The 27,997-nt window shown below is 40.5% G+C and overlaps 2 protein-coding genes across 13 annotated transcripts in view; both read right to left on the reverse strand.

The window, feature by feature from the left end:
• LOC130178773 (5'-AMP-activated protein kinase subunit gamma-2-like) overlaps nt 1-20,969 on the reverse strand; it is a 27,450-nt gene extending 6,481 nt beyond the window's left edge. For 2 of the 6 annotated variants that reach the window (XR_008829198.1, XM_056391235.1), the window contains exons 1-15: nt 20,754-20,969; nt 18,929-18,994; nt 16,761-17,022; nt 8,426-8,652; nt 6,229-6,280; nt 4,992-5,098; nt 4,108-4,189; nt 1,884-1,942; nt 1,717-1,762; nt 1,550-1,604; nt 1,330-1,456; nt 909-1,074; nt 772-809; nt 519-665; nt 330-423 (exon numbers count right to left, since the gene is read on the reverse strand). Coding sequence is in view for 4 of the 6 variants with exons in the window: in XM_056391235.1 (XP_056247210.1) it covers nt 330-423; nt 519-665; nt 772-809; nt 909-1,074; nt 1,330-1,456; nt 1,550-1,604; nt 1,717-1,762; nt 1,884-1,942; nt 4,108-4,189; nt 4,992-5,098; nt 6,229-6,280; nt 8,426-8,652; nt 16,761-17,022; nt 18,929-18,994; nt 20,754-20,837 (1,612 nt within the window). In the remaining 2 variants the exon portion in view is untranslated. Of the gene's footprint in view, nt 1-238; nt 424-518; nt 666-771; nt 810-908; nt 1,075-1,329; nt 1,457-1,549; nt 1,605-1,716; nt 1,763-1,883; nt 1,943-4,107; nt 4,190-4,991; nt 5,099-6,228; nt 6,281-6,791; nt 6,856-8,425; nt 8,653-13,358; nt 14,084-16,760; nt 17,023-18,928; nt 18,995-20,753 lie in introns of those variants that run through there. The other 4 variants (XR_008829199.1, XM_056391236.1, XM_056391237.1 and 1 more) reach the window with 4 other exon arrangements.
• Nucleotides 20,970-22,880: 1,911 nt separating this feature from the next.
• kmt2cb (lysine (K)-specific methyltransferase 2Cb) overlaps nt 22,881-27,997 on the reverse strand; it is a 63,854-nt gene continuing 58,737 nt past the window's right edge. For all 7 annotated transcript variants that reach the window (XM_056390387.1, XM_056390390.1, XM_056390392.1 and 4 more), the window contains 8 exons: nt 26,836-27,952; nt 26,595-26,731; nt 26,333-26,475; nt 26,018-26,192; nt 25,791-25,907; nt 25,627-25,700; nt 24,817-24,925; nt 22,881-24,727 (listed from right to left, as the gene is read on the reverse strand). In XM_056390387.1, coding sequence (XP_056246362.1) covers nt 24,635-24,727; nt 24,817-24,925; nt 25,627-25,700; nt 25,791-25,907; nt 26,018-26,192; nt 26,333-26,475; nt 26,595-26,731; nt 26,836-27,952 — 1,965 coding nt within the window. In that variant the 3' untranslated portion in view covers nt 22,881-24,634. The remainder of the gene's footprint in view (nt 24,728-24,816; nt 24,926-25,626; nt 25,701-25,790; nt 25,908-26,017; nt 26,193-26,332; nt 26,476-26,594; nt 26,732-26,835; nt 27,953-27,997) is intronic.

The following is a 27,997-nucleotide window of genomic DNA, read 5'->3' on the forward strand; positions in this document are numbered from 1 at the left end:
ACTACCACATTTACCATTTCAAATATATTTCAATGCATTTGTTTTTGAACGAGCAGCATATTTTCTGTCGGTGAGTGTTTTTGCTGATTGAGAATGACAGAAAAATCTGTTATCCTGACACAAAAATCCACACAACACTGCTGCACACAGCGGCATCCAGCAGGAAAAACAGGACGTTGGACGGGCGGCACCATGCCTCCTTACAGCCAGCCATGAGCAAAACCGGTGCTTTTCCTACCTGGGGGTGAGTTAGAGGGCAGGTGGGGGGGAGAGAGTTCAGGGTCCAGGACAGAAGGGGAGTTGGGGCTATCAATGCTGAGCATCTATACCTGAAGGGCTGAGTACCAGGGTCTGGAGGATGTCCGACAGGGAGACGATGCCCTCTATGCTGGAGCGCTCGTCCACCACCACCAACCGGTGCACCTGGCATAAAAACACATGTTCACAGATGAACTTAGAAATAGTAGTAAGGCTATTTCTTAATGGATGTATTGTATGTACGTCAGAGTCAGTCTCACTTCGGCTTTGACTATTCTGTCCACAATGGTCTCCATTGTTTCCATTTTATGGCACTTCACGACTCCTTCGAAGTACTGAGAGCGATGTTTCAGAGCCTGCGTCACTGTAATGTCCAGGTTGTTGTATGCCTTCTCAGCAGCCAAGTTCTACACACAGACACACACAAACATGAAAATGTAAGAAGTAAAAATAAATCACAGAGCAGCTTAGAAACTACAAATTTCTGCAGAAACTGTAAAAATTTCAACTTACAATGACATCAAACTTGGAGTAAATATCCACAACTTTGCCTATAAAAGAACCAAGACAATTCCAGTTAGTAACAAAGTTAATTTCGTAATATTAATAAAATATAGTGTCAGTACTAGAGTTAGAGTTTGTGATCTTACCCGAGTCATCCACCACTGGCAAAGCAGACACTCGTCTCTCCACAAAGATGTTGAGTGCTTTGATGATGGGCGTGTCCGGGTGGATGAAAGCAATGTCATGGTACGTTCCAATGCCAAGCTCCCCGAGAGTCTGCTTCATGAAAGCTGGCTTTGGCATTTCACACATCTGGGACACACAGATTGCGCACACACAGACATACAAGGAGACAGAGACACACTGAATGAGATCACCCTCCCAGTTCATCAAGGTAAAGTCACATTTTATTAATTTCCACATTGACCACTAGGGGGCAGCAGACAATGAAAGCAGAAGGGGAGATGAGAAAGTTTTCAACAGAATCATAATCAGCCATAGTATTTTAGAACATGCAGGTTTATCACTAGTTCACAGATGGAAGGACAGAGATTGTGTTGGACTCACAAAGAGCTGGAGGAACTTGAGGATCCTCTTGTGTGTGAGAATATAAAGTGCATTCCCTGTGACTGGGTCGATGACAGGCAGCCGGTGAATTTTGTTTTTGATGAGGGTGTACACTGCATCAAATAGGCTGCAGACACAACAAACACAATGATCAGTTACAGGCAGCACAATAATATCTGTTGACAAATATGTACCTAAACAGATTCAATGACACACAAACCTTGCATCAGGTGATATGTTGACCAGAGGTTTGAATGTGGCTTGAAGGTAAACCTCTGTGTAGCACAAAAGAAATATTAAAGTATTTTACATTCTGCTTATAAAACAGTTATAAAATCTTACTTCATGCATCCTACAAGAACATGGCAGGATAAACATGACACTTACCTCTCCATGTCTCAAGCTTATGCTCCTCTAATTCATAAATTTGCACCTGAAAGACAACAAATAAAACAAGTTGGTTTAAAAAAAAAAAGAAAAGAAAGAAAAGGGAGAAATCCCCAATGTGACAAAAAAGCAAATGTCATGCAACGATATCTGCCAAGTGGACCTACCATTGGTGACTTATAGTATCTGTGTAGTATGATGATGAAATCTGTGATTGTCAGCATTCCTGCAATAGAAACCAGCATTGAAACACACTGAATCTATAAACATACAGCATACACATACAGCGCCATGCCTGCAGGCACTGTGCAACTGGGTAGAAGAGACAGCGCTTTACAAGGGCGTGGTTCAAACAACACATCACTGACTCCCCGCCTCTGCTCTATCCTCACGCTGACTGGGCATTCATTATTCATCACAGGCTGACTTGCAATAAACTCTGCACGGCACAACAAAGCCAATTCACCATTAGTTTCGTTTTTGGCACTTTCTTACTAGCAGAGGGTTTATTTTTCGGAGAGTCTGCAGAGATTTTTTTTTTCCTTTTTCGTTCTGCTAAGTCTTACAGCCAACCTGTCTGAGCACAGGTCAATACAGAGGAGTCATTGCTGTGCTTAATGGTTTATGGCAGCTCTAATGACTTCTGCTCAATATAGCATCACGCTCCACTAGCCATGACCAGCGGCATTAATACACAACGTTGCCTCTGTGTTCAGTTGGCAATGGTGCACCAGCACAGCAAGCACATTTTCCATCTCAGTTAAGGGAAATAATGAAATAAAAATTAGCATGGCAGTTTTGACTTTATAAAACTAAATTGTGTCTTATCTGGAGAGGGCATTTGACTGAAAGCAAGTCAATTACATCTGCAATGTGCAAAGAGTGTGGAAGCCTTTTCGTCCTTCTTTTTTGGTTCAAATACATACAAGTATTAATGTTATTATGATTTAGCAACTTTTTAAAAAAACACAGACGGATCCATAAAAATGATAAATGTCAACTAGGAAACAGTCAAATTAAAGAAAAAAGAATAACATGAAGTGTCTTAGTAAGGAGGGTCATCATGTGCCACCAGAACAGCTTCAATGCACCCTGGCATTGATTATGCAAGTCTGAGACTCTACCGGATGGGTGAATACAATTCTTCCAAAAGATACTCCCTCATTTGGTGTTTTGATGATGGTAGTGTAGAGTGCTATCTGACATGTTGGTCCAAAATCTGGCATAGGTGATTAACTGGGTTGAGATCTGGTGACTCTGGAGGCCATAGCATATGATTCACATTATTTTCATACTCATCAAACCATTCAGTAACCCCTCGTGCCCTACGGATGGCATCATCATCATCATCCTGGAAGAGACCACTCTCATCAGGATAGAAATGTTTCGTCATAGGATAAAGGTGATCAGTCAGAACCACTTTGTATTGATTTGCAGTGCACCTTCCCTCTTAGAGGACAAGTGGATCCAAACCATGCCAGAAAAGGGCCTCCCCCAGCATAACAGAGCCCCCAGATCCCCTTACTGCAGGGATCAAGCATTCAGGCCTGTACCGTTCTCTTGGTGTACGCCACACATGCACGCGCCCACTTGTGGATAATATGATGAAGGATTGCTCATCTGACCATATCACTTTTTTCCACACTTCTAAAAGATTATTGCCTGTGGTTTTTGCACCAGTGAACAAGTATCCCTCTCTATGTTAGTTGTATGGAACTGTTCTTGCTGACACACTCTGATCACGTGCTGCACTGACGTTCTCAGTCACCTGATGAACAGTTGATTCTTTATATTTCCTTACATATTGCACTAACACATGAGCATCCCGGTCATCAAATGTGCTCTGTCAACCGCAATTTCCAACCCTATTTACCGACGTCTTTCCCGTAGATCTAAATGCAGATGTCACTTTAGTCACTGTACCTATTGAAACACCAGCCAGTTGAGCAGTCTTTGTGACCGAAGCTCCGCCCATCCACGCCCAAACAATGAAACCTCTTTCAAAGTCAGTTGGATCTTTTCCTTTTGCCATCTTTGTACAAAATCAACATCAACTGGGCCTGCTCAGCATTTTTATACCTGTCACAGAGCATGACTGGCTGTTAAACTCTTAGTAGTCTAAGGGCTATTTTGACCATTGGTTTGATCACGTTGCCGTGATCAGTGACTGCTGAAGGTTAATTGTGCCATGCAGTGCACCTGTGTGGAAGCAGCTGCATTTGTTATGTTTCTCCACTCATTTATTCAGGTTTTTCCTTTAATGTGTCCCCTCTCTGTATATTTCCTATTGGAGACACTGTAAACACAATTATTTCAGTATGTGAAAGGAAAACACATAAAAAACAAAAACAACCATAAAGTACATTTCCTAACAAATGTGAATGTTCTTACCCACAAAACTTTGTTTCTCTGTGTCCCACAGTGGGGCAGCTCGCACACCATTTGCAACCAAGGCAAAGAACGCTTTCTTAACCTGTCAAGCAACATTTGAAAGGAGAAAATTAGATTATACAATAAGATCATAGATCAAAGATCAAACTTCACAACATGTGACTATCCTTTCTACAGCTGAAACAGTCTATTAATCTGTATCGGAATTCTTTACAATTTTCTTGACAGTTCATAGACTGTTTAAGTGAAAAAATAATCAACAAATTAATATCTAATTGAAAATAATCTTTAGTTGCAGCCCTGATCATTATCTGAAGACCTTTTCTGTTTGCATCACATTCACCAGTAGACAAACCTCTTTGAAGTGCTTTTTAAACTACTGTTGGTTTTGTGTTGGTTTTAGTATTTCCACCTGTTTTAGATAAGGGTTTTTAACCCTTGGCTTCAGTGGATTTAGTGGTTGAAGATCTACACATCAAAGCGGCCGGAGCTCCAAAGGATTACTGTTTAACAACTTTATGACAATCCAACTCATAGAAACTGCTCTGAGGCAAAATAACCCTTCGGATTTTATTGAACATTAACTTAAGCTGTTTCAGTTCTCAAGACTAGCGACCTCAAAATCATATATGGTATTTTTCTCTTATTTTTTTAATTTATTACTTTTATTTTTTGTTTTTACTGTAAATCAGTTTATAACTGTTTTGAAAAGGTGGTCCATAAACAAAATAATACTATTATTATATATTATAAATGGTTCTTCTTCAACGAAATAGGCTTGACTTTATCACATATAATGCAAATGAACCATTTGTCATACATTTTAGGTGCTATCACGAAAAGGGAAGTGCAAATACAGAGACATAGGGACAATCAGTACTAACTTGGAGTGCTGTGTCGAACACAACCAGCTTCGAGCTTGTTGGGACGATGTCGTAGCACTTGTGGGATTTCATAAAGCGCATGTAAATATCACTCTCAGGTTCAGCAGCTGCAAGTAAAGAAGGCAGGAAAATACTTTTGGAGGAAGAATAAATCTCACAGGGAATATATAATGAGCGCCTGGAAACAAAACACACTCTCAGAGCCTAAACAACCATTACGCTTTGGACCACTTACTGCCACTTTACTGCTCCATCTCACTGATAATTACGCTCTGCTTTAAGCACCAACAAGCACAAAAACAGTGGAAAAACATGGGAAGCAAAGTACTGTAGGAGCTTATATCCGTCATAGATGATGCACTTTGAAGATTACAGTAATTTTTTCCTACATGTGGTGGAGAAACACTGAGCGGATTAGTTTGACTTAAAATAATTGTTTGTTCTAGCTAAATAAATGTAAAGATCTGCAACTCTCCTCTTTTCAAATCATTGTAAATTATAAAAATAAAGGTTTTGGACTAGTGGTTAGATATTATTGCATCTTTTAGATTAATAAAATTGTATTCATTTATTAATGTATGCATTGCTAATTGTATATGTAGTTTTAAGCTCACAGCCTTTAACTGTCTTATTTCTTTTCCTGTCTATGTGTGTGTTGATCTGGGAGGCCAGCTGTTGGAATATTTGACCAAACAAGATTGTATAAAGTTTTTCTGAATTCAATCTAATTAAATCATGAGACAGTAAATCAGAGGACTTCGTGTATTTATATTTTACAGACAACATGATCAACTAATCAAAATCATTTCCTAAAACATATGCTGCATCATGATCAAATGTAGAGGAAAGGCCTGTTGAATATCTTGTAGTCTCTCTAGCATTGGGTATCTGTCATCCTTCATCGATACCACTGCGTTAAATTCCCATTTAAACCAATGATTAGACATTTAAAAGAACGGGTGTTATAAACGAACCGGTGAAGTCAGCAGGCTGGAGAGGGAATCCCTTACATATATGACACAGATCAGAGCGGATGTATCGCACTGTCAACACAATCTTTAAAACGGATTTAACTCTAACATCTGTGACTTGGTAAAATATCCTCTTAAACTGGCAGCATCACTGAAATACCAATGATACCCTGATCATCTTTGCAATACATTAAGCCAGGACGAATTGCGTTGAAGCCAGTAAAAACAGAGCAGTGGGTCAGCAAATACCGCATCGGGACACTTACCATCATCATCTAGTTCAAGTTTCTCCAGCATGCCTTCGAATAGACCGTAGACCTATGAGAGGGGAGGAGAAGGCAGAAGTTTGCAGTGAAGAGTGCAGCGGATCCTCACAACAACACACGGTTGCACACGACTAAACTTTGCTGTGAATTGTGAGTTAACAGCAGACTGAAGCGACTTTCCACCAGCGGCCCCAGCAGACCGGTCACATCGAGTCCAACTGTGGTGCGCAAACATAAAAAATAAAAAAAAAAAAAACCGTCGTGCGCCACCAGCGTTTTACCGATTACATAAAGCTCCTCCAACTCCGCTAAATATACACAGGTAACGTGACAAACACCTTGTACTGTGGAGCTGCAACTTTAGTCGCACATTATTAATAGACTACACACACACCCCTCAAAACTCGGAGTGGAACAGTCCTGATCCATTTGCTGCAGTAGGGGGAACCAATGCGTACACGCTGCTCAAAACAACCACTTCACTAAGCGTGTCAGAATAAGTCCCACTACAATAAACCAGATGAATTCATTGTTAAAGCCATAATCTGCCAAAAATAACTCACCGCAGGAAAAAGTCTCTCGCATGAAGCGTGGGGGTAATAAGCAGGAAGCTCCACGCACTGTGGACACACCCCTCCATGCAGAGCAACCTGGGTGCTTCACCATATTAGGAAATCCCTTACGTTGCTAAGCAGCAAGAAGCTGGGGATGCCTAGTCACATCCTCTGTTCATTTCGTCTGACAAATCGAGCAACATGGTTGAGATCTACAGATACAACTCTACAGCTCTGGTCCTTGGCAGCAGCAGGAAGATGAGAAAATGACAAGCAAATTGTGCTTTTTGCATCTCACACACAGCACAGGCGAGTTCCCAGCATGACATATGCTGTGTCATGCTGAGATATTTGCATGCTCAAAGTGTGCTTGTGTATACATGATTTCCCATAGTCCCTAATTTATTCAGTATATTCACAACAAGCCACTGCAGCAGTATGAGAAAGCCTGTATACCGGTGCTGGGATGTTAAACAGTCCCCGGTGTCGTCCTGCAATGGTGACACAGCACTTCTCTTGCCAAAAACTACTCCTGCGCTTTCATAAATCTTGCGCTGCTGCATCACAGCAGGCATGCAGCCTGCTCTGGTATTACAGCAAACTCCAGGGAAGCAGACATTCACAAATCCATTAAATAAATTGCTTTAAAAAATAAATTTGGCAAAAAGTCAAATCAGAAGATTATTTGTGAGCCTCCATTTATGTATGATGGAAGAGGAGGGGACACAGAAAGGCTGACAGGCACTGACTGGGTGTTAATATCAACAGTATACAATGCTGGTGATGAAATATTGATTTAGCCACTCTGGCTAGAACCCACAATCACTCACAGCAGACAGGTCGAGACAGACCTTCAGATAATTATTCATTAAATCTGCACAGCCATGGAGTCATTCCTCACTAGCTGTAGAAGTCTGGTCTCACATCCTGACTCAGACTGCCTGAATCCTAATAAACTTTCAGAGAAAAGTCTTGTGACAAAAGACTAAATTTGCTCTCAGCTGTTTTTGCAGTAACAATCAATTGTGCAGCCACTTAGCTGACATCTAACACGGTTTGAGACATAGCCTCAGTGCTGAAACAATATTTACACCTTCTGTTCTGCCACTGATGCTCAGAGCAAATAGTGCAAACACAGGCTTGTTGACAACTGCATGGTGAAGTATCAGAGCTTGAATTGAAGAGATTTGCATCTTTCATGCTTTCTGTTCACCACTGTCCAAGTAAACCCTTATGAGTCTGAGTAAAGTAGCACATGACTTAGACAGAAGGCATGTAAGGCCACTTTTATGTAGCCACAAAGAAAAACAATTATCAGCTTCAACAACCCATGACCAAGCAGTTTTATCAGTGCTTTTCAGAAAATACAGCTTAATATTACCGATATTGAATTAGTGAAAAGATACAACATTTTATCTGCAAATTCAGTTACATATTTAGACTTATTTTTTGAGTAAAAGCAATAAATATTTCACCCATTTTTACAAAATCCCATGCATTTGTTACTCCTAAGCCACAGAGCTCACAAGCAGGAGCAGAACTGTCCTGAGGCAAACAAACAAATATCAGGAATTCTTGAAATAGATGGCATTCCAATTTAAATGGCTACATAAAATGAGTAGCATTTTTGCAGTGAGACTCACTTGATGTGAGGTAGAGTAAGATGGCACAGGGCTTGAGGAAGGGATCGGGGGTTTAGCAGAGGGGAGGCTGAGACGCTGTCCTGTGTCTGGAGGTGTGGTGAGGGAGCGGGATCTGGAGCTCGGCTCCAAGCGTTCAGGGCTGGGCCTGCTCAGCTGGGCCTCCTGGGTGAACACAGGTTGGCTGGACACCTGGGTCGGGGTGGTGGGTGGTGTGGAGAGTCCAGAGGCTGCGGAGAGATAAAAAGGTCCGGAGTAGATACCTCAACTTATCTCTTGTTTCTCTGGATGTCAATCCATACTGCGCTGGCAGTGACACTGAGACGCAGTGCGGATTGACATCGATGATAGGCTTAGTTGTTAAGACTGAGGTGCTACAGTCGTGACTGCAGCAGATACCATCAATGCTGTCACATGCTCTAACAGAGAAGGAATGCACATCTGATCCATCTGGGCCTGGCAGTCCTGAGTACTGAGAAACAACAAAGATACCAGAGTTTAATCCACAGCCCAGTCACTGACAGACAAGGATGCAGTAGGTAAACAAGCATTACAAATACAGCTAGAAAACTGAGTTACATTAAGCATCACATTAGCAATATGTTGTGCTTTACCAGATGTATGACAACCATCATTTTTAGGAGTTTTCAAAAAACATATAACAACACACTGAATAAATTATAGAGACAAAAAATTATGTTTTTTTTGTATTTGCTGTGGGGCTACATTAATATAAGGAGTTTCTGTTATTTTTTCTACCCAGTGTGGATGAAAGGTTTAAATAAAAAACTTGATCATATATCAACCCCTGAAACTATATGTTTGTCGGACTGTGCTATCAAAATAATTTTACATTTTTTTGGTAATCAGAAGCTTGATAGATGCATTTTTAAAAGCTCACTCAATAAAATAATATATTTAAGTAATGAGAAAACTCATTGTAAAACATGGGTTCAAATTATAAAGGCCCTATGCAGCCATGGATCACCCACACAGGTGTTTTCACTTATTTTGTCAATTAAGACCCCATCTAAAGACTGTGTGTGGGGGTGTAATTACAGCATAGCTCCACCCAACTTCCAACCTCTAATTAACCAGAAGTGAAAACTCCTGTGTGGGTTCGCCGAGGCTGTCATTTTTGTTAATCTAATTTCAGGTGTGTTTTCCAATCTTTTTTTTTTTTTTTATCTCCTGCTTTTTTTTTTTGTTTGTTTAAAAAGTTGAAATGTTTGTTTACATCCACACTTTAAATTAGACCCAGTCTCTGGGGCTACATGATGCTGCAGGCACCTTCTGCATTCAGGAAGAGGTGGGTTTAACCCTGCGTGTGATCAGAAGGCAAAGGCAAACCTGTGAGCGCTCCTGTTACGTTTCTCTGTGGGTTGCACCTTATTAAATTTTTTGTGCGACAAATTGGCTGCATCATGTCTTGAAAATAAAATGTGGATGATAGAGTAACTGTAAATGTTAAAAAGCCTTGAAACAAATCACAAGAAGACACAATAGCAACAGATTTATCAAAAGTGTAATCGTTTTTAAAAATGTATTAATTAACTAACTGATTATATTTAACTGCTTACTCTAGGCGATAATTATTCCTGTGGCATATTCCTCAATAACACTGCAGTGAAAACAGTGACAGATGTTCTGCACATCTGCATCCCTCTGACTGTATTAATGAAAAATCCCTTGATGGCACTCTAAAGCTCATTTCATCTAAACTAATTCTAAACTTAGAAAAAAAAAAAAATCAATCAGCCAGTCAATAACAGATCGCTACTTGGTAAAAGAAACACAATGAATCATGCAGGTCGTCTTCTCTTCCTGTCTCATGAGTCCCTCCATAATAACTAGGCTGATTACAACATAAGCACCCGCATGAAGCCTAAGTCTAGTGTAACAGTCAGCTGTCCGTGATGCAGTTCCTCCTGTGACAGTGTCAGGGTGAAGGTGTCAGTCACATGACAGCCTCCGGACATATTCAGGCGTCACAATCTTATGCACGGTGGTGACATGCGACACTCGCACTGCCTCGGCTCCACCCCACTGACATATTTCTGAGGCCAGACAATGAGGGACATGGATGATGTGGACCAAATGGTTCACATTACAGGGCCTCAACCATGAGACTTCCAGTTGACTTTTATCATATCCATATATCCAGCACTGGTGACAGTAATGCCAAGACTATGTAAATGTCACATGACAACTCAACCGCCCGCGTGTTTCAGTAAATCATCCATTTGACTTGGTCATTTGTACCAAACTGAGATCATTAAGTAGTTTGAACATATGACCGAGAAATGTGTTTACTGCATATTCCTTAATTTCCCCAGAAAGAAGTCCCTATATCAGCAACATGGTACAGTAATTTCACCTAATGTTATGTGATAAACATTTTCTGCGATCTATACATGAGCTTCAAAAAGGAGAAGAGTAGTTTTTCATAAATAAGTCGCAGTGTGTCGGGCGACCATTTTTCCTTGGTCTGTCCAAGTGCACTCCACACTATCTCTTGACATTTAGTTGGTGTGCACCGGCCCTCTTTGGTGTGCCCTGCTTCCGCTGTGTAGCCTTCTTATTTTAGCCACGCTGTTGTGGCACATTCCACAGGAGGAGATAACAGTGGGGCTTGAAGCCCTCTCCTAAAACTGGTTAATAGGGGCCAGCTTGACACCACCCAGGAAAAAGGAAATAGATGTCTCGCTTTAAGTAATCCAGCCCATCTAACTTTACATGCATTAAAAAAAAAACTCACACAGTGCCCTATATAATATTTTAGAGTGAGGGTATCTATAAGAACATACTGCATACTGATAAGATGTCCTGATGTAACAGACACAGCTTTGTGTATGCAGGAAGACAAAAGAAGCATTGATTTAGAGAAATTAATCGATTATACAACCCACAGAAAATGTATCTGCGACTATTTTAATAAATGGCATTTTTTTGGCCTGGAAAGGCCTTAAACAATAAATCAAATATTCCCCCGTCCCAGCTTCTCAGTTGTGAGGAAAAGCTGTTTTTTTCCTAATGTTATAGTGGAGTAAATATTTTGGGGTTTTGGACAGTTGGTTGGACAGAACAAAGCAATGTGAAGATTTAGAAAATTCAGATTTTTATCTGTACTATGTACTATATTTTCAGCCCTAATATGAATTGCTTAACAAAAAATCTGCAATGTGGGCATTGATTCAGAGGTCTGTAACTAGGCTAATCTCTTCTGTTTGTTTTAATGTAATTTGCTGCAATGCTGTGTTAGGGCAACACCTTTAAAGCAGATCCTCTCAATCTGGGTGCCCCCTGAGGAATCAGGAGAAAACAGGGTGTTTTTCAGTCACGTGGGGCTACACTGACTGGGAGCAACGTGAGCCCCATTGGTTGACATCAGAGCAGCAGTGAGGCCTACACAGGCCCAACGGACATGCTGCTACAGCCATCTCTGGCCAGCCATTTAACATGATGAATCTCAACTGTGAATGACTATGTTTATAAAAGCACACTGGTTAGAACTGGTGTGTAGATTTGTGAAGCAATAGATGATATGACAAACAGTCAGTAACCCCAATTAACAACACCATGCTAGGTATACCATAATACAAGCTCCCAGTAAAAAGGTTCACAAAGTCACGTAGGTGTGCAAACATTGCAGTGCATTTATGTGAGCAGTCACAATTAAAACTTACATACAGTGCTGCTAAGAAGCACACAGATATCTTCTTAACCAGCCACTTCTGAAATTTCACACGTAAATGTCAGCTTCTTAAAGGGTGCAGTGAACACACAGCAACATAGCTGCAACCTCCACATTGTGAGGCTCTGGATCAAAGGACTTATGGTTTAGGCTGCGGTGTCACCACATCATATACTGCTTTTATGATGAAGTCTATATCCTATACAACAACATATGGATGTACATCATTATGACAGGACTCTGGTCCTCTCATCTACTCCACCGAGGTCAGACTGGCTCTAAATCAGGAGCTGTGAAGTCTGTGATAAAGTGCCACTTGAACACCACACTTCACTCATCTAGCATTATGAGCAAACACTTTACAATAACTGCATTAAGTGCGCATGGTGGTCTGGACTTTTTGTTTGGCATCTGTCATTCCTGCCATGGTGTTGTCGTGCTACCTATAATGAAAACCTGAAAGAATATTAAGCGATAAGAGCCTGATCCAAAACACAAGGACAAGCTGCAAAGATTCTCACTAGTTAAGCTTTAACGGTTCCTGTCTATTTTAATAAAGTTTTCAAACTGGAGCAGATATTCTGAAGAGACTCCCTTTGAATATGGGACAGAATAATGACACTGAACTTACTGTATCAAGTAGCATGGCTATAAATTACTCTACCATAATGGCAGGATTACTAAAAAATAAAAACAAATTACATTTTTGCTGTTTCATTTCATTCACAGCATTATGTGAAAAGACTTCAGTTAATTTTCACATACCATTACAACATTTAAATCACTGCAGACATATTAATCACTTACAATGCATGAAGCGCATTGCTGTATGTGCAGTGATTAAAATGTGTCTATGTATATGAATTTTGCAAAGTGATTAGTGATGCCTCTCACACACAGTTTTACCACTTTGGCTTGTGACCTGTCACTTTGTGCAGATGCTTTGAATGCATATGTGAAACCAGAGAGCAGCCACATAAGCAGAACCTAAACTATATGGAACACCTATGGCTACAACAGCATTCAGGACATAGATGATACCAATACCAAATAAATAAAAATACAGATGCTTACTCTTTGTTCAATCGTAAGAATATTTATGCAGGATTACAAAAATGTATCATATATTATTCTGAAACCTTTAAATGTACTTAAGAGAAGATTATTGGACTACTGGAGGAGGTTGCAGCAAAATTTCAAGATAAAGGTCTAACATAGCAGGTGAAGAGCACAACACATTACCAGAAAGACATGATGCCTCGGACTGATGCCTCCCTCCTAACCCATCTTGCTCCTTCCGTTTCTTGCTCCTTCTTAGACTACCAAACCTCTTCATGGAACACAGTGGGTTGTGGGCTCAAAACTAAATCTGACCATGACCATCCACATCACGAAAGGGGAGCAGAAATGGCTTAAAGTGAGAGTCACTCCATTTCTAAGTGAAGAAAGTTGCGCAGAAGTTAAAGTGAAAGGTATATCCAACTGAGAACATTAGAGAATGGTTAGTCTTTGAAGCGATTTGATCTGTTTTTAGAAGAGAAATGGTCCTCTTTCCTTATAGGACGAAACTGGTCGCCTTCAATCGATGGATCAAGGAATATATAAATGATAGTCCTCTTTTAACTTCACGTTAATCCGCAGGAGAAGAATACATTTGGCTATTCCACGAAGTTGCACATTCTACTTTTTCCTGGAGCCAGCAGAACAGAATATGACAACCGCAGCAAGTCACCAATAAGGCTAAAAATCCTCCAGGGCCAAAGACCAGCAAGAAGCCGCATACACCATCTGTGTCAGCTCGTGTATTTGATGAAAAGGCTTGGAAAGTATGAAAGCTGTAAATTCCATACAGCTTCAGCAAAGAAATGTCCCTTTTTGCAAGTGATGCAAATAACAACTGGCACGGACCGGAGTGCCTCTTCCCCCTCTCTCAGCACTGCCAGTGCTTTAAATTGTCAGGTGCAGCTGTGGGTGGCATCTCTTTAATATAGCACCCGTGTCAGCAGCCTGTAAAAGGAGGCCAGCCTGTGAAGGTTACACCAGCGATTGGCTGAGGCAGCACATCTCCCCGCCTCTCTCTTCCACTGCCCTCCCTTTTCCCGCAGAGTAAATTCAGCACAGGCACATCTGTCTCACTCCGTCTTCACGCAATTTCCTGTGATAAAAGCCTGCTCTATTTTAAATTCTTCAACATTTGCAGTTGAGCCATTACAGGGACTACAAATAAAGACATACAGGTTGTGGCTTTCAGCTGGGTGTCCAAAAGCTCTGCCATTTGTACATTCAGTTGTCTGTAAATTTTGGGGGCCTGACCTTTAAGATTGCACAGGCCAGCCCCCATCAGATGACAGCCGGGGGACATCCCATGTTCTGTCAGCTGATCAGAAAGCTTCCATTCAATACCACTAGCCTCTCCTACCCTTAACAGATGGCCCACCCAGTATTTGCTGCTCACATTAGCTACAGCATGCCCAGTACAGATCTCAATTAACATGTTATGCAAGTGTTCCACTCTGCTCAGTGGGTCAATGACCAACATGAGTTAGGGGTTGCCATATCAATGATGAAATCACTCACCTCAAACATCTTGTGATATTCACTGTCATATTTTTTTCATACCCTAGTAAAATTAATTTACTTCCGTTTGTTTTGAAGGTTGCTAAGTTTAATATCCAGGAGGATTTTAAATACTATCTAGGTTCCAAAAACACATCAATGTCTCCAAGGTGTATTTTGTTAAGCTCTTCCCTAGCTTAGCTTCCCCACTTAAAATAAAATCATCCTGCCCTTGTAGGGCCTGTGTTTTGTGAATTTGGAACGTCAAAACTGCCCAGTTCCTCTATTTACTGACAACATACAGCACACAGTAGCAACAGGGAGAATGAGAGAGAGACAGAAAAAAAAACTTGCATGGTTGTGAGAGGAGCTCCTGAGAGGCTGGTCACTTCCAGATAAGGGTATGAAAGCACTACACTTGCCCTCATCAGTGAGAGACTGACAATGTCCAGGCAATGGGAAAACACATATTTAGAACAGCTGGAAATAAGAAGACATTCTGCTCTTATTTGTTGGAAATATGGATATAAATGCATCGGAGAAAAATCTGTTTTCCAATGAATAATATGCAAACGATTCTAAATCAGATGCTCAGGAATACATACAATTTCCGAAGAAATGCCTCAATGTTTACAAAAAAGTAATACTGGAGTTAAAAATATCAACCATAGCCTGAAAGTCAAGTCAAGACAAGACTATGCTTTCAGCACACCCTTGTGGCGAAAGTGGGGTGTCTACAAAAACATCCCACTAATAAAAATAGAAAGGCTGGTGTGCCCACTCAACTGCTGTATGATATTCATTTATAAGCATACTTTGTTGGTATAATCATTGGCTACCATTCACTTAAAGCCACATCATTAGTCAGTGAACCACTGGACAGGATGTAATGTCTCAAACCACAGCAGACACTGGTAATCCTGAGCAGCTGTCATGAAAAGGCCACAGAAGCTGGTGTGCTTTCTGTGTTTTAGTTTGGTTACCATCAATAACAATCTCCAGAGTAAACGGAGCATGCTGACTCTTGAGGTCTGGCCCTTACAGAGCTATTCCGCCAACTACTGCCAAACTGACTCTCTGTGAGGAAACAGAGAAGAATGGGTATATGCACGAGCCAAAAACATATGACTCATCTTTGTGCCGTTTGATGCTGCTTCCAGCAGGGCTGTTGCCATGTGAAACAGGCTGGTTTTTGTTTGTCGGCCACCCAAATACATAGAGACACGAGAGTTGAAAATTTGCCTGATAGGTCTGTTCCTCATAATACAAGGCCTTGTTCTGTTTACTTTGTGTCATTTCCACATACCATTAGTACCATTATGTCATTATTGAGTTTTAATGGTGATATTGCTGTATGCCCATTTGAGGAATACCAAGCCTGTAACTTAATCTAACAAAATGACTTTGCAATGCACTGCTAGGATTGCAATGCAAGGAATTAAGAGCTAAAAAAACCCTCTTTGATTCTGATAATAAACAAAGCCAACCATTTCCTTTTCCTAGAGAAAGTAGATGATGAAGAAGATGACTGATAATGAAGGAACATCTGTCTGACGAAGCTCGTGACCATGTTGAACAAGGCAAAGCGGGGTGGGTGGGGTGGGGTGGGGTCGGAGTGGGTGGCTTCTTTTACCATGAAGAAACTTCTACTTCCTAATTGGCACAATAATGTTCAATGTGCATTCCTGTCAAAATGCTACATGTCACACTTTTATGTCACACGCTGCAAAATATCTGAACTCATGAACTCAATCAGATAGACGCAGGTTCCTGTATGTGGTTTTACCTTATACATACAACAGGAAAACCAAGTCATGTTTGAAACAACATAGTTTCATCTATTGTGCCTTACTTCCTCAACAACTGTCTTCCTCCTAGGTCTGCTCTTAGCACAAAATAACATGAGTATTAATCTGTTTTTTCACCACATTACACACTCTTTTAATGATCTTCCTTACTGGAAGTTATAAAACTATTAGAGCACAGTTGTAGTAAATTCAACAGCAGACACCTTTTCAGTTTCCATCAACAAGTGTTGAGTGTTCATCTTGAATGACCAGTCAGTGCAATGTTAGCTTTCTGACTCACCTCTCCTGGTTCTGGAGAAGATTTTGATGCTTGCTGGTGTAGAGCTGGATGACGAGCGGAAGATACCACTGAAGCTCAGGCGGCGGGGGGACTTGGGTGGGGAGTTCTGGTGGGAGGGATAGGGGAAGATAGTTTTGGGTGAACCTGAGCTCGTCTTCGATTGCACTGGAGCAGACTGGGGACAGGGGGGAAGCGGGGCGCCTGCAGGGCTCCTCGCAGACAGTCCTGTGGTGGGGCTGGCTGAATGGACGAGACGCTCTCCCTGAGAGACAATTAAGAGGCAGTTTTATATTCCTGCACTTGAGTTTATTTACGGTGTGTTCCTACAATATTAAATGAGACAGTGAGAGGTCGCAGAACTAAACAGTGAAAAACTCAGAACAAGAACCACACTGAATGAGGAAATGTAGAGAATAGAGATTTATTGTGAAATGACAGGCAGTGATTGCACTTTTTGTGGGGGCCTGCTATTCTGGTCACTTCTCTTTTTTTTTTACACATATGTTTTGCATAGTTAGCCACATTGTAACCTTTAACAGTATCTCATAAAGAGTCGAATGAGCAAAGTGCAACAAGGCACATGCTCTTTCGTGATCTATTTGTTAAACAAGGAGAGGAGATAAAGGTTACTGAAAAACCAACAATATTGACTACTAGACTTTCTTAATGCAGCATTTTTCATTTGTTTTCTAGTCAGTTTCTGGAGCTAATTTCACTCAAAACAAACAAATCTTAAGCAGAAACATCTAATTTTGTTGGACAGACAGCTGTATGAGACTTAATCAGAGCAAGAAGGAGAACAATATTGACAAGTTTGCAATTCATGCAACATTCAGCTGCAATGTTTAGCAGCTGAAATGATTTTGTAAAACACTGGACAGATCCAATGTTTCCTTCTAACTAAGATATCATGTCTTGCTGTGTAGTGCATTCACAGGGCAGCATGTTAAACAGCCTCAACCTTGATACAGGTTTTTAACAGCCCCATCAGGTTCATTATCAGACAATCAGGATTTCTCTTTGAGAGCATTTTTCATTATGTCTTTCTGTGTTTGTAAGTTTGTCTTTGCAAGGTCAGTATCGTGTAAACAGGCTGAGAAATCCTTCTTGTCTTCACTATGCAGATACCGAACCAAAACATGAGACGGCAGCCAATCTAGCTGGAGACACTGAGAGCCTCCTCCCACCATTGACTGCTGCCTGGTCTGGATGTGCCAATAACAAATCTTTTAACCATTTGTGGGCTCTGAAAACAGTGAAGCATTATAATATGCAGTGAGCTGTAGCTCAGGGGTTGTATTTACTGAAAACAGTGAAATGTAACAGTAGTGTTTTGGTAACATTATGCAAGACTGCATAATCTGGAAAAAACTGATCAGCTGCATGATGATATGAAGTGCAAAAAGAACCACTGCTCGTCTATAGGAAGGAAAATACACAAATAAAGACACTAGCGACTTGCTGAATTTGTAACAAATCAAATCAAAAAATGGGAGGATTGTTTTGTCTAGTCTCCTTAACTAGGGTTCAGGATGGTATTTGCTAAAGGCTAGCCCTACTCCATATGCACATTTTTGTCTAAACCAATCCTGTGACAAATCTCAGGCAGTAAGAGCACACACCCATGTGTCTGTTTGCCAACAACTCTCCCTCTGTCATTGTGCAAGAGCTTGTTAGGGCAAGTGAACCAGCTATCAGGATCTTGTCTGGATATAGATCAGCTCTTTCAAAACACAAGACATTTCAGATTTTTGATCAGCATTGCACAAATATTACAGAGGTAAAACTGAAATATGTATTCTGGCGGATATAAACTAACGGTCGAGGATTATTCCTATTCAAATCAATTAGAGCAGACAGTAGGAGGAGGCTGCTTTCTTTTAGAAAAATCAATTTCCTGTATTCCTGTATGTGATCTTGCTACGCCTGGACACAGTGGGCGTAATGTTACTGTAAGCCAGCAAGGGTTGGCAGAATGGGAGAGATGGCCTTGTGTAATATTTTGCTCTCCCAGATCTGCGTCTAAATGTGTTCAAAGCCAAACAAACAGAGCCAAACAGACAAGATAAATCATGTCCAGGGAGAAAGCAAGCTTGAGAAAACAAACAATTGGCAAGTAAATGAAAATTGGTGACACAAATATAATTCAATGAAAATAATTTCTGTACCGTCTGAGCTGCACTTTTGGTTGAGCCACTTGTCTCAACTTGAGGGGAAGCGAATGCACCAAAGTCCTGCAAATAAAATAAAATCTGGGTGTTAAGGATAAATATAACTTCAAAGCAATAGAGCAGAAAAACAAAATGGCATGTATAAAAGGTAACATGAATGTCTTGTTAGCCACTACATGCTTCTTTAGCCAGTTTTAAAACAAAAACGAGAATGGTGTTCTTCTTCATCACTTTGAGGGAAAGTGATAATTCTTCATACCACCACCTTTAGGCTTTTAGCATGCTCAAAAAAGAAGACAAACATGTTTTACCACAGCGAAAACCTTTGCAAGACACATAACACACTCCTTCCCCATACCAAGGCCTGGATTTTACATTCCTCTTGAAACCGATGATGCTCCGTATGATGCAGCAGCTAAGGACACAGATGTAATTAGGTGACAATGCAAACCTGTTTCCAATATGTTTTATGTAACTCTATCAGTGTTTCTACCGGGTTGAGATCTGGGCGTTTCATGTACTGGTGGAAAACTCCAACACCAAGCACTTGAGAGTTGGCTATAAAGGCAGTGTTTCATTCACCTCTAGTTCACTTCTGATGCAGGAAGTCCTTTCTAAATAAACATAACTGCAAATGGCACCTGCATATCCGTCAAACAAAAATATGAAAAAAATGTTGATACATGATAATAACTTGAAATCTTATATGGAAGACACAGGTCGTATGCAGTCCATGAATGATTAAATTGGAAAAGCTTGCTATAGATGGATCTGATGGATGCTATCTGAAAAATGTATGCCTGTGAGCTACAGCGTCGTGGCTGTTATCAGTGGTAGAAGACAAAACAAAATAGCTGTCGCCACAGTGTGCTCACACTATCCTTATTTTGACACTGAAGAACAGTTGATTCAAGAAAGCTTTAAAGTGTACAGTTAAACCATTCAGTTCACAGCTCTTTGTAGGCTTGAGGAGCAAATTAAACACACAATACCAGACACAAATTGCTCAGACTGATGAACAGTGGCAATTGTAAATCAGGCCTGACTGCTAAAATTAGGTTAGATAAACAGAGACCCTCAGTGCAGGGACAGTAATGAATCATGACACAATGGTTTAGAGTAGGTTGGTTCCTCTGAAATGTTTCCTTTGCTTGGTGTCACATGTTTTTCCTCACAGTATTTAGACATATATATTAGTTTAAAGCTGCAGGGATTTGTCTTTTCATTAATCAGTCGATCTGCAATAATTTGTATCCATTTTGATCTGCAAGACATTTTTTAAACAAAAATGTATATTATTTCAGCTGCTCAAATTGGATAACATTCTGTTCTTAGCAGTTGTCTACTTCTGTAAGCTGAATATCTTTGAGTTTTTGACTGTTGGCGGGACAAAACAAGACATCTGAAGACCTCACCTGGGCATTTGTTTTCACAATTTCCTGACATTTTAATCGAGATTATTCGAGTTGCAGCCGTAGCAGGGGAGTTGGCTACAATGACATCACGTTAAAGGGTTAGTGTAGGACATATTGATAGTGTTTACATAAGAGATATGTCCACAAATACATTTCCATCAATGACGGTGTACTAATAAATGACAATTTGGTGGCTGACTGATGAACTGAAAAGTCGTAATGCAGAGACAGCTGTCAATCATGCACGCTCTCATACGTCGCGTGCGAGCACAGTCAACAAAAAACGGCTAATAACGGCTAAAAGTCCTGGTCCTGATTTCACAAAAAGTTCAACAACAACTCGATTTTTTTTCTTTTTTAAACAGTCACAGTAAGAAGCCAAATTAGTTGATACTTCACCGACTCACTGGCATGTTAATCCGCAGACTTCTCCTCTTCTTTGGCATTTTCTTTGAGCTCTGCTTGCTGGACTCCATCACCGTGCTTCCCATTTTTTTCCTTCAGAGGGGCAAAACACACAACAGTGAGCTAACTAACTGCTGCACCGTGGCTTCACACTGTAGACCGCCGCCCCCACCTTGCCTTCAGCTGCCCCCTCTTCTTACTACAACAACACGGAGGCACTGCCTCATCCACCAGGAAGTAGGCTTGGCAGTGGCGAAAAAGAGGCAGGGCACTCATCTTCAAATGAGCTTCAACACGGACTGTTTACAGGTGTTATGCCATGGTCTGCGCCCCCGAGAAATGTGTGTGCCCTAACCTGAAAACGGCATCAGTCTGTCTTTATTTTTTGAGTTCAGGCAAAGACACAATAACATTTTTATACTTTATACGTTTTATACCAACAAGCTATTATAAGGAAGTGAGGCTACAAATATTGAGGCTACTTGTCATTTCTTAAGCGCACTTCCTTTCCCTCCTACCATCATTTCCGTGTACGATGGCAAAACAAGAAATGGCTAAACTGAGGGCACACATCCAGGAAAACAAGTTTTTGAAGGAGAAGCTAATTTTGACACAGCACCAGGTAGGCAGATGTACACATGTGCTTAACCAACAGAGGTCAGTGCCACTCAGAATTTAACTGGATTATGTCATGCAATAAATGCAAAATAAAGCTACTGTTAATGTCATTATCATCATCATTATTATTGTCATTATTATTATTATTATTTTTATTATTATTATTATAATTATTACAGCTCTTGTCAAAACACAGGTTACAAAGTAAAAGCAATAAGGCAGAAAATATGAAATTAAGAATCACCAAAAGTGCAATATTACCTGTGCTGTCATTTATTCCTAGAATTAACAATTATGTGTACGTACAAGAGTTCAATGATAAAAACAGGCTCTATACCCTGCCTATTTAGTTCTTTATAAGTAATAGCAATATCTTCTAAAATCAATTCTAAAATCCAATGGGAGCCACTGCAAAGATGCTGGAATGGGAGAAATATGACCAAAAGTAAATTTTCATGTTTTTAGGATCGTTAGTTTTTTGCAGTCTAAAGATGATAAGAAAGTAGTAGTATTTGGAAGTAGTCTCAGTTGGTGTAGACAGGATTGTTATACCTGACTTTTTAAATTAAAGTTACAATCAAAATCTATATTCATACTGAACCCGTTTTTATATCAGCTGGACAATTCTGAAGGAAGGCATGCTTAGGTGAATCACAGGGGTAATAGTGTGTATGACAAAGAAGCAAAGAACAAAAATAAAGGAACAATGAAAAGACAGTGTGGTTAGGAATATGGTAACAAAGGGCAGCAACGCAAAAGGATCCTAAACTGAACCTTGAGGAACTCCAGTTTGCTGTTTCCAGGACCTGCTAAACAGGCTGAAATAAGAAATAGAATGGCTGATTCTACTCAACTCTCTACTTTGGCACAAATGAACTGTAGGCCACCACCAATTCACTTTCTCTGCATGAATGACCAGTCACCTTCAAGGACCCATCAAATACAGCGTAGACTGCTCAGGGCTTAACTCAATTAAATAGAGTAGTTTATCTAGAGCCTCAGAAACTTACCTGTACTCTTACGCTAAGACCAGCCCCCGACTTACTGTGTCAAGTTAGTGGTACATTAATTAAACACAATACTCAACATGTAAGCATAGCCTTAAGTAGATTAATGAAAGTCAGATCATTTTTACTCCTTGTTAAAAGTGCATATGAGATATGTTATAAATGTTATGTGTTACTCTGGCATTATCAGAGGTATCTAGAGACAGTATTTTAGTCACAGTCAAACCTGCAGTGAGACTCCCTGGACTGATTTTGGGATGTTTGTTGAAGACAGAGGCCCAGCACACAGAACAGGCAGATTAAAATCAGTTAAATTGTACCCATCAATGAAAGTAATAGGGTCAGTCCTACAGAAGACAAGCTTGCACTCCTAGGCAATAAAACTGTTATATATACCTTCATTTGTCCTGTAATTAAATTGATTGGCTGTTTCTATAAAGTCAGAAATGGCTATAATATACGCAAACACTCAATATTTGAAAAAAAACTTTATACACAACATGCTAACATGTAAAATAGTTTATTTTTGTAAATGTTTCTAAATTCAATTCCACAAACTCCATACTCTGTACACTTCAAAAGGCATTTTCAAAAAAAAAAAAAAAAGAAAGAAAGAAAAAAATCTGACTACTTTACACGACCAAGAAAATGTAGCACAAACACACTGGCAGGATGATGTAATATCATACAAGAGAAGAAAAATATCAAGAAACAATTTTGTTACAACCATTCATTGAGAAAATATATACAATTGAGTCTTCGGAAAGTTAAAAAAATACATGCCATATACATTACAAGTTCTAAGACTGTCTCCAAAATTTTACAGTCAACTTGAAATTGTGCACGCAAAAACTCTTCCGTTTCTAAGCATGTGACTTGTGAAGTGTCAGTATAAGAAACATTTCTGATTAAGGAGAATGCCATTTCTGTCCAAAAAGGTACAACACCCTATGGTTCCAAATAAGAGTCCCCCATTCTTTCTGTCACATACTGGTTCGTCTAATTCACATCATCATTAGACGTTTGCACCTTGTTTTAAAAGTAAAGTAAAAACAGAAACAGATAAATACATGTTGGTGTTCCTATTTGTGTTAAAAAGTTAAAAAGTTGTTTTTTGGGTTTCAAAACCTAATTCACAGTTCTTTAAAATGAAACCTGATTAACAGCAAACAGATCACAACGATCTCTTACTATTTGAAGAGTCTTTTTTTTTTTTCTTTGTTTCTGTAACTGATAACTCGTTACGTTAGTCAACAAAAATATTTCTTTTTTGAGTGGTCAAAGTATGTGTAAGTCACAAAACAATACGCTACAATACCTTACTTTTAATACAACAAAAATACTTTGTGAATTATTGTGGTTATATTACAAATTCTGTACAGAATAATCATAATATATACTCTCAAACTGAAATAACGTCCATCTTAAATAAATTTCAATGACAAACAGAACAGAAACAATTCAAAAACACCCAAACATCAAGAAGGTTAAGGTAGTATTTGGTCGGTTATTCCTATAGTTTTCTTTATGTACATTTATACAAAAGTAACAGCATGTCTTCTTCAATCTTCAAAAACAATAGCAATCTAGCCTTCTTCAACTCAGTCTCATCATTTTGAGAATAAAATTCATTCACTCTAATAAATACAAAACCTCTCGAATTCCACACAAATCACATGACAGAGACCTATGATAAAACTGACTCATGGAATCAAGTATTTTAAAAGTTTGTGTGTGTGTGTGTGTGTGTGTGTGTGTGTGTGTTTTCTTTTTTTTTGTTTATTTTCTTTTTTTTTAGTGCAAGTTAATATTCCCTTCGCAGTATTCATTGCTGTACATTCCTCATTCAGTGATGTCTACATTTAGTCATACGGTATACATTAACAGTATGAAACAAAAGGGCCTGCCCTTAGTAAGCAATAAGGCCGCACCCTGCACAGTGCTTTCTCATTCGCTGGTGGATTCCTCACCCCATGTACACCAAACAAACACACAGATACATACAGACAGACAGGGGCATCTCATACAACAGAGCCCCTCACATATGGCACAAGTCACATCCTGCTACTGTGTTACATTTTCCCTTCCTCCACCCATGATTTTCCCAAGATCTTAATGAACCAATGCGTAAATTCATTCATCTCCTCCAAGGGTTCAGGCCTTCTGCTCATTCATGAAATCACTTTAGTGTGAAGCCTGCAGAGATCACAGTATCCACACACTATAGCAAGGAATGCATTTAGGTTTGTTGTTTTTCCTTAGTTAATCCACTTCCTGCATTCAGGAGCTCCGCAGTGGCAGGCGATCTTGTGCTGACCCTCCACGGTGTCAAACTGGTAGTCGAAACACAGCTGGAGAACACGGACAGAAACGTCAGTTCTCTGCATCACATTTGCACATTTCAAACCAACACAGTCAAATTAAAGAAAAGGACACTCACCTCCTCTCCTTTTTCAATTCTGCGAATGCAGCTGATGATGATTTTGTAACCCCTTTCAAATGTCACCACCTCAGCAACACAGTTCGGGGCACAAGAGTGGTTGATATATCTGTATAAGAAAAATGAAAAGAGATTTATTTTTTACAATTAAAATTATTGCAAATAGCGAAAAAAGTTATATTCTGAACTTACAAAAGTGTTTTAATAGACCTCAATTCCAAAAAATGTATATCATTATATTTCTTCTACTTCCAGTAGTCTTTCTATACTGCATCTTTAAATTCCAATAAAAACAGCTTCAAATTCACTGTCGCCTTTATAGAAATTCAAGTATGGCATAGGCCAAGGTTTTAAAGTGACTTGCAAAACGCTTTCAATTTGAGCCTCCAGGAACAGCGCTGGACTGTGAGGCAATACTGGCATAATAGAATGAATGGGGTGCCATCTTTGAACATGCGATCCATTTCTTTTACTGTGTAAGCACACCATTGTGCCACAGCCACAGTTGGAGCTGCAGGACCATGCAAGACTTAATCCTGCACACAGCCATTATAAAAGTAATATCACAATTTGAACTATTAGGTCCAGTATATATCATTTCTAAAATCCACCAAGATTAATGAATTAGTTTATTGGTTAATTAGTTTAAGGTTAGATTTATTTAAGACACTAATCAAGGAGGTCCACAGTGGCAAACAATGTGCGCTTCACACCCAGGGAAAAAGTGAGGTAACAGAAACTGGGTGAGCATACAAACCACAATACAAAAAAACAAAAACAACAAAAAATGCACATGAAATCTTACTGTACCTTGCAAGCCCTCCAGTTCGAGTGGCATCAACAACATGTTCGCTGTCGATGCGGAACATGAACACTGCTCGGTTCTGTAAGGAAGAGAGAATTTATTTGCTGGTAAAAGTAACTTTAGACTAAAAGGAATTTCAGCTCAGAAAGTATTTAACACAAATGTGTACCTGAGATCTATAGATCTTCTCCTTGCTGTTGGCAACCTCATTTCGTAGGATGGTTCCATTGTACTCGATCACCATAGTTTGTTTTTCAATGTCTCTAGCAGCAAACAGCCCCAAGCCCTGTGAATACGTTATATATGAAGCTATCCATTTTGTCCATGGGAATCCAGGAGTATTAGTCTCATTCCATCAGAAAAAAAATTAAACTGAATATTCATTTTTAGACTCACCTGGATGTGGGAGCGGGCAAGATAGACATTGGCTCTCCACTCACTCTTCATCCAGCGGTACTGAGAGGACCTGGGGTGCACTACCGGAGGCTTGCTATGGGGAGCGCCACCTTCTCCTTGGGCCACATTCTGGTTCGACCTGGCATTGCTGCTGGATACAGCCTGTGGTTGTGGCCTTTATTTTGAAAGGGGGAAAGTCATGAAAACAATGTAGAAAAACAATAATTCAATAATATTTTTGGAAAATTGTGAATTAGACAAATGATGTGAGACAGCCTACAACCACAAACTAATGTCAACTTCCCCCAAAGGTACCTTATCACCAGTGAAGTATAGGGGGAGTTTGTCCTTGGTTGGGAGCGGGCACTGCCAGCTGGATTGAACATGAGAGGCAACTCCACAAGAGGATTGCGTCCATAACGAAACGAGTACCTGTCACAAGCCTCCACTCCAGGGAGCTGAAATAAATGAGTAAAGATGAGTTACATGCTTCAGTGTCTACAGAATATGATCTGTTTGTGTTTAAATGTCATATTCTTTACTGTGATTAAAAAAAAAAAAAAAAAATCAAACAAACCGATTCAGTGATTTTGGTGACTGCAGGGACTGTGAGCCCAAACAGGTCCTCTCCTTTCAGGTAAACAGGGAACAGCTTTAGAGTGCCTGAGTCAGTTCTTTTCTCAGCAACAGGACCCAGAACCTTATCCCACACTCCTGTTTAAAGTGAGACAAGCACACGTGATGGTTAAAAACTATACTCTGTAAAAGGCTGGAACACAAAACAAGCATATCTCTGTAAGGAATAAGTTGTTACAAACCTTTAGCTGAGTTGTCAGTCAGGAGCAGGTCTTGGTAGCCCTGTTCGATGACTCTGATGGTAAACTCTGGCTGTCCCTCTTTGTCTTCAACAGAACAAACGTAGCGGCAACGGCGGTTGCCATGGCGCATGCTCCAGTAAATCCGGCAAGCCTCATAGCCAACTGGAAAGATGGCTGTTGGGGAATGGAAAGCTGTCATTTGAAGAGGGGTTAGTTGGCCCATCGCATGCAACACCAGGCTGCCGACTCGAAAGGTGTAGCCTAACTCAGGCTGCTGTACTGCAGTTGCAATCTGACGCATTTCATCTCTTTGGACGTAGACACGTCGGAAGACAGCGAAGCAACGCAGCTCATGCTCCAGTGCTTGTCCTGCTGTACCCCGGGGCCTGTGGGCATGACATAGCATGGTCTTGTCCTTGAAGAAGGTGCACTGAGCTTGCAGAGCACAGGTGAAGTGGTAGACATTGGTGCAGCGTAGGCGGTGGCAGCCGCTAGTGGCTCCAGTCTGCTGGCAGTAGGCACAACGTACTGTCTGACCGCGACGCAGTGCAAGCTCCACGTTGATGAGGGCGCCAGCCTGGGTCTCATACACCTCAGTCGACCACAGAGCGCAGTTTAGGTGAACCCATACATCAAGATCGAGATTAAGCAACCTAGCAGGGCCATCAGTGATCCCATCTCCGAACTGATGGCAGAAACAGCAACGCCTCTGGTCCCGGAGTGAGGGAGGAGGGCGCAGGGAAGCCCCTAGTTTCTTGAGGAGCTCGTCGATCTTATCCTCATCTGGGAGTTGGGAGTTCCCTCTTGGCACCACTACCTGAACAGTCCACTTCCTCCAGCGGAGTCCTTTCTGTCTTTTTCCCTGATGCCACCCTTCATGGGACCTTGGCCGGGCCTTCAGCTTCACTGTCACTTTGATGGCATCAGATTTTGTTTCCATCTTTGGTGTCTCTCCTGCCATGGGGAAGGGGATAGGTGGGGTAGAGGGTGGAGACTGCTTGGGCTGAAGCTGGGCCAGGCAATGAACATCCAGCGATGACATGTTGTTACTGTACTGGTGCTGAGCTTTAGAAAGGCTCTCGGTTTGCTCTGAGGCTGGGAGGAGGGACACTGATTCCTGAAAATATGGGAAAAGAACAATGACAAACAGCAAAACACAAAA

Source organism: Seriola aureovittata, chromosome 12 (assembly GCF_021018895.1).
Source record: "Seriola aureovittata isolate HTS-2021-v1 ecotype China chromosome 12, ASM2101889v1, whole genome shotgun sequence".
Classification (NCBI taxonomy): domain Eukaryota; kingdom Metazoa; phylum Chordata; class Actinopteri; order Carangiformes; family Carangidae; genus Seriola; species Seriola aureovittata.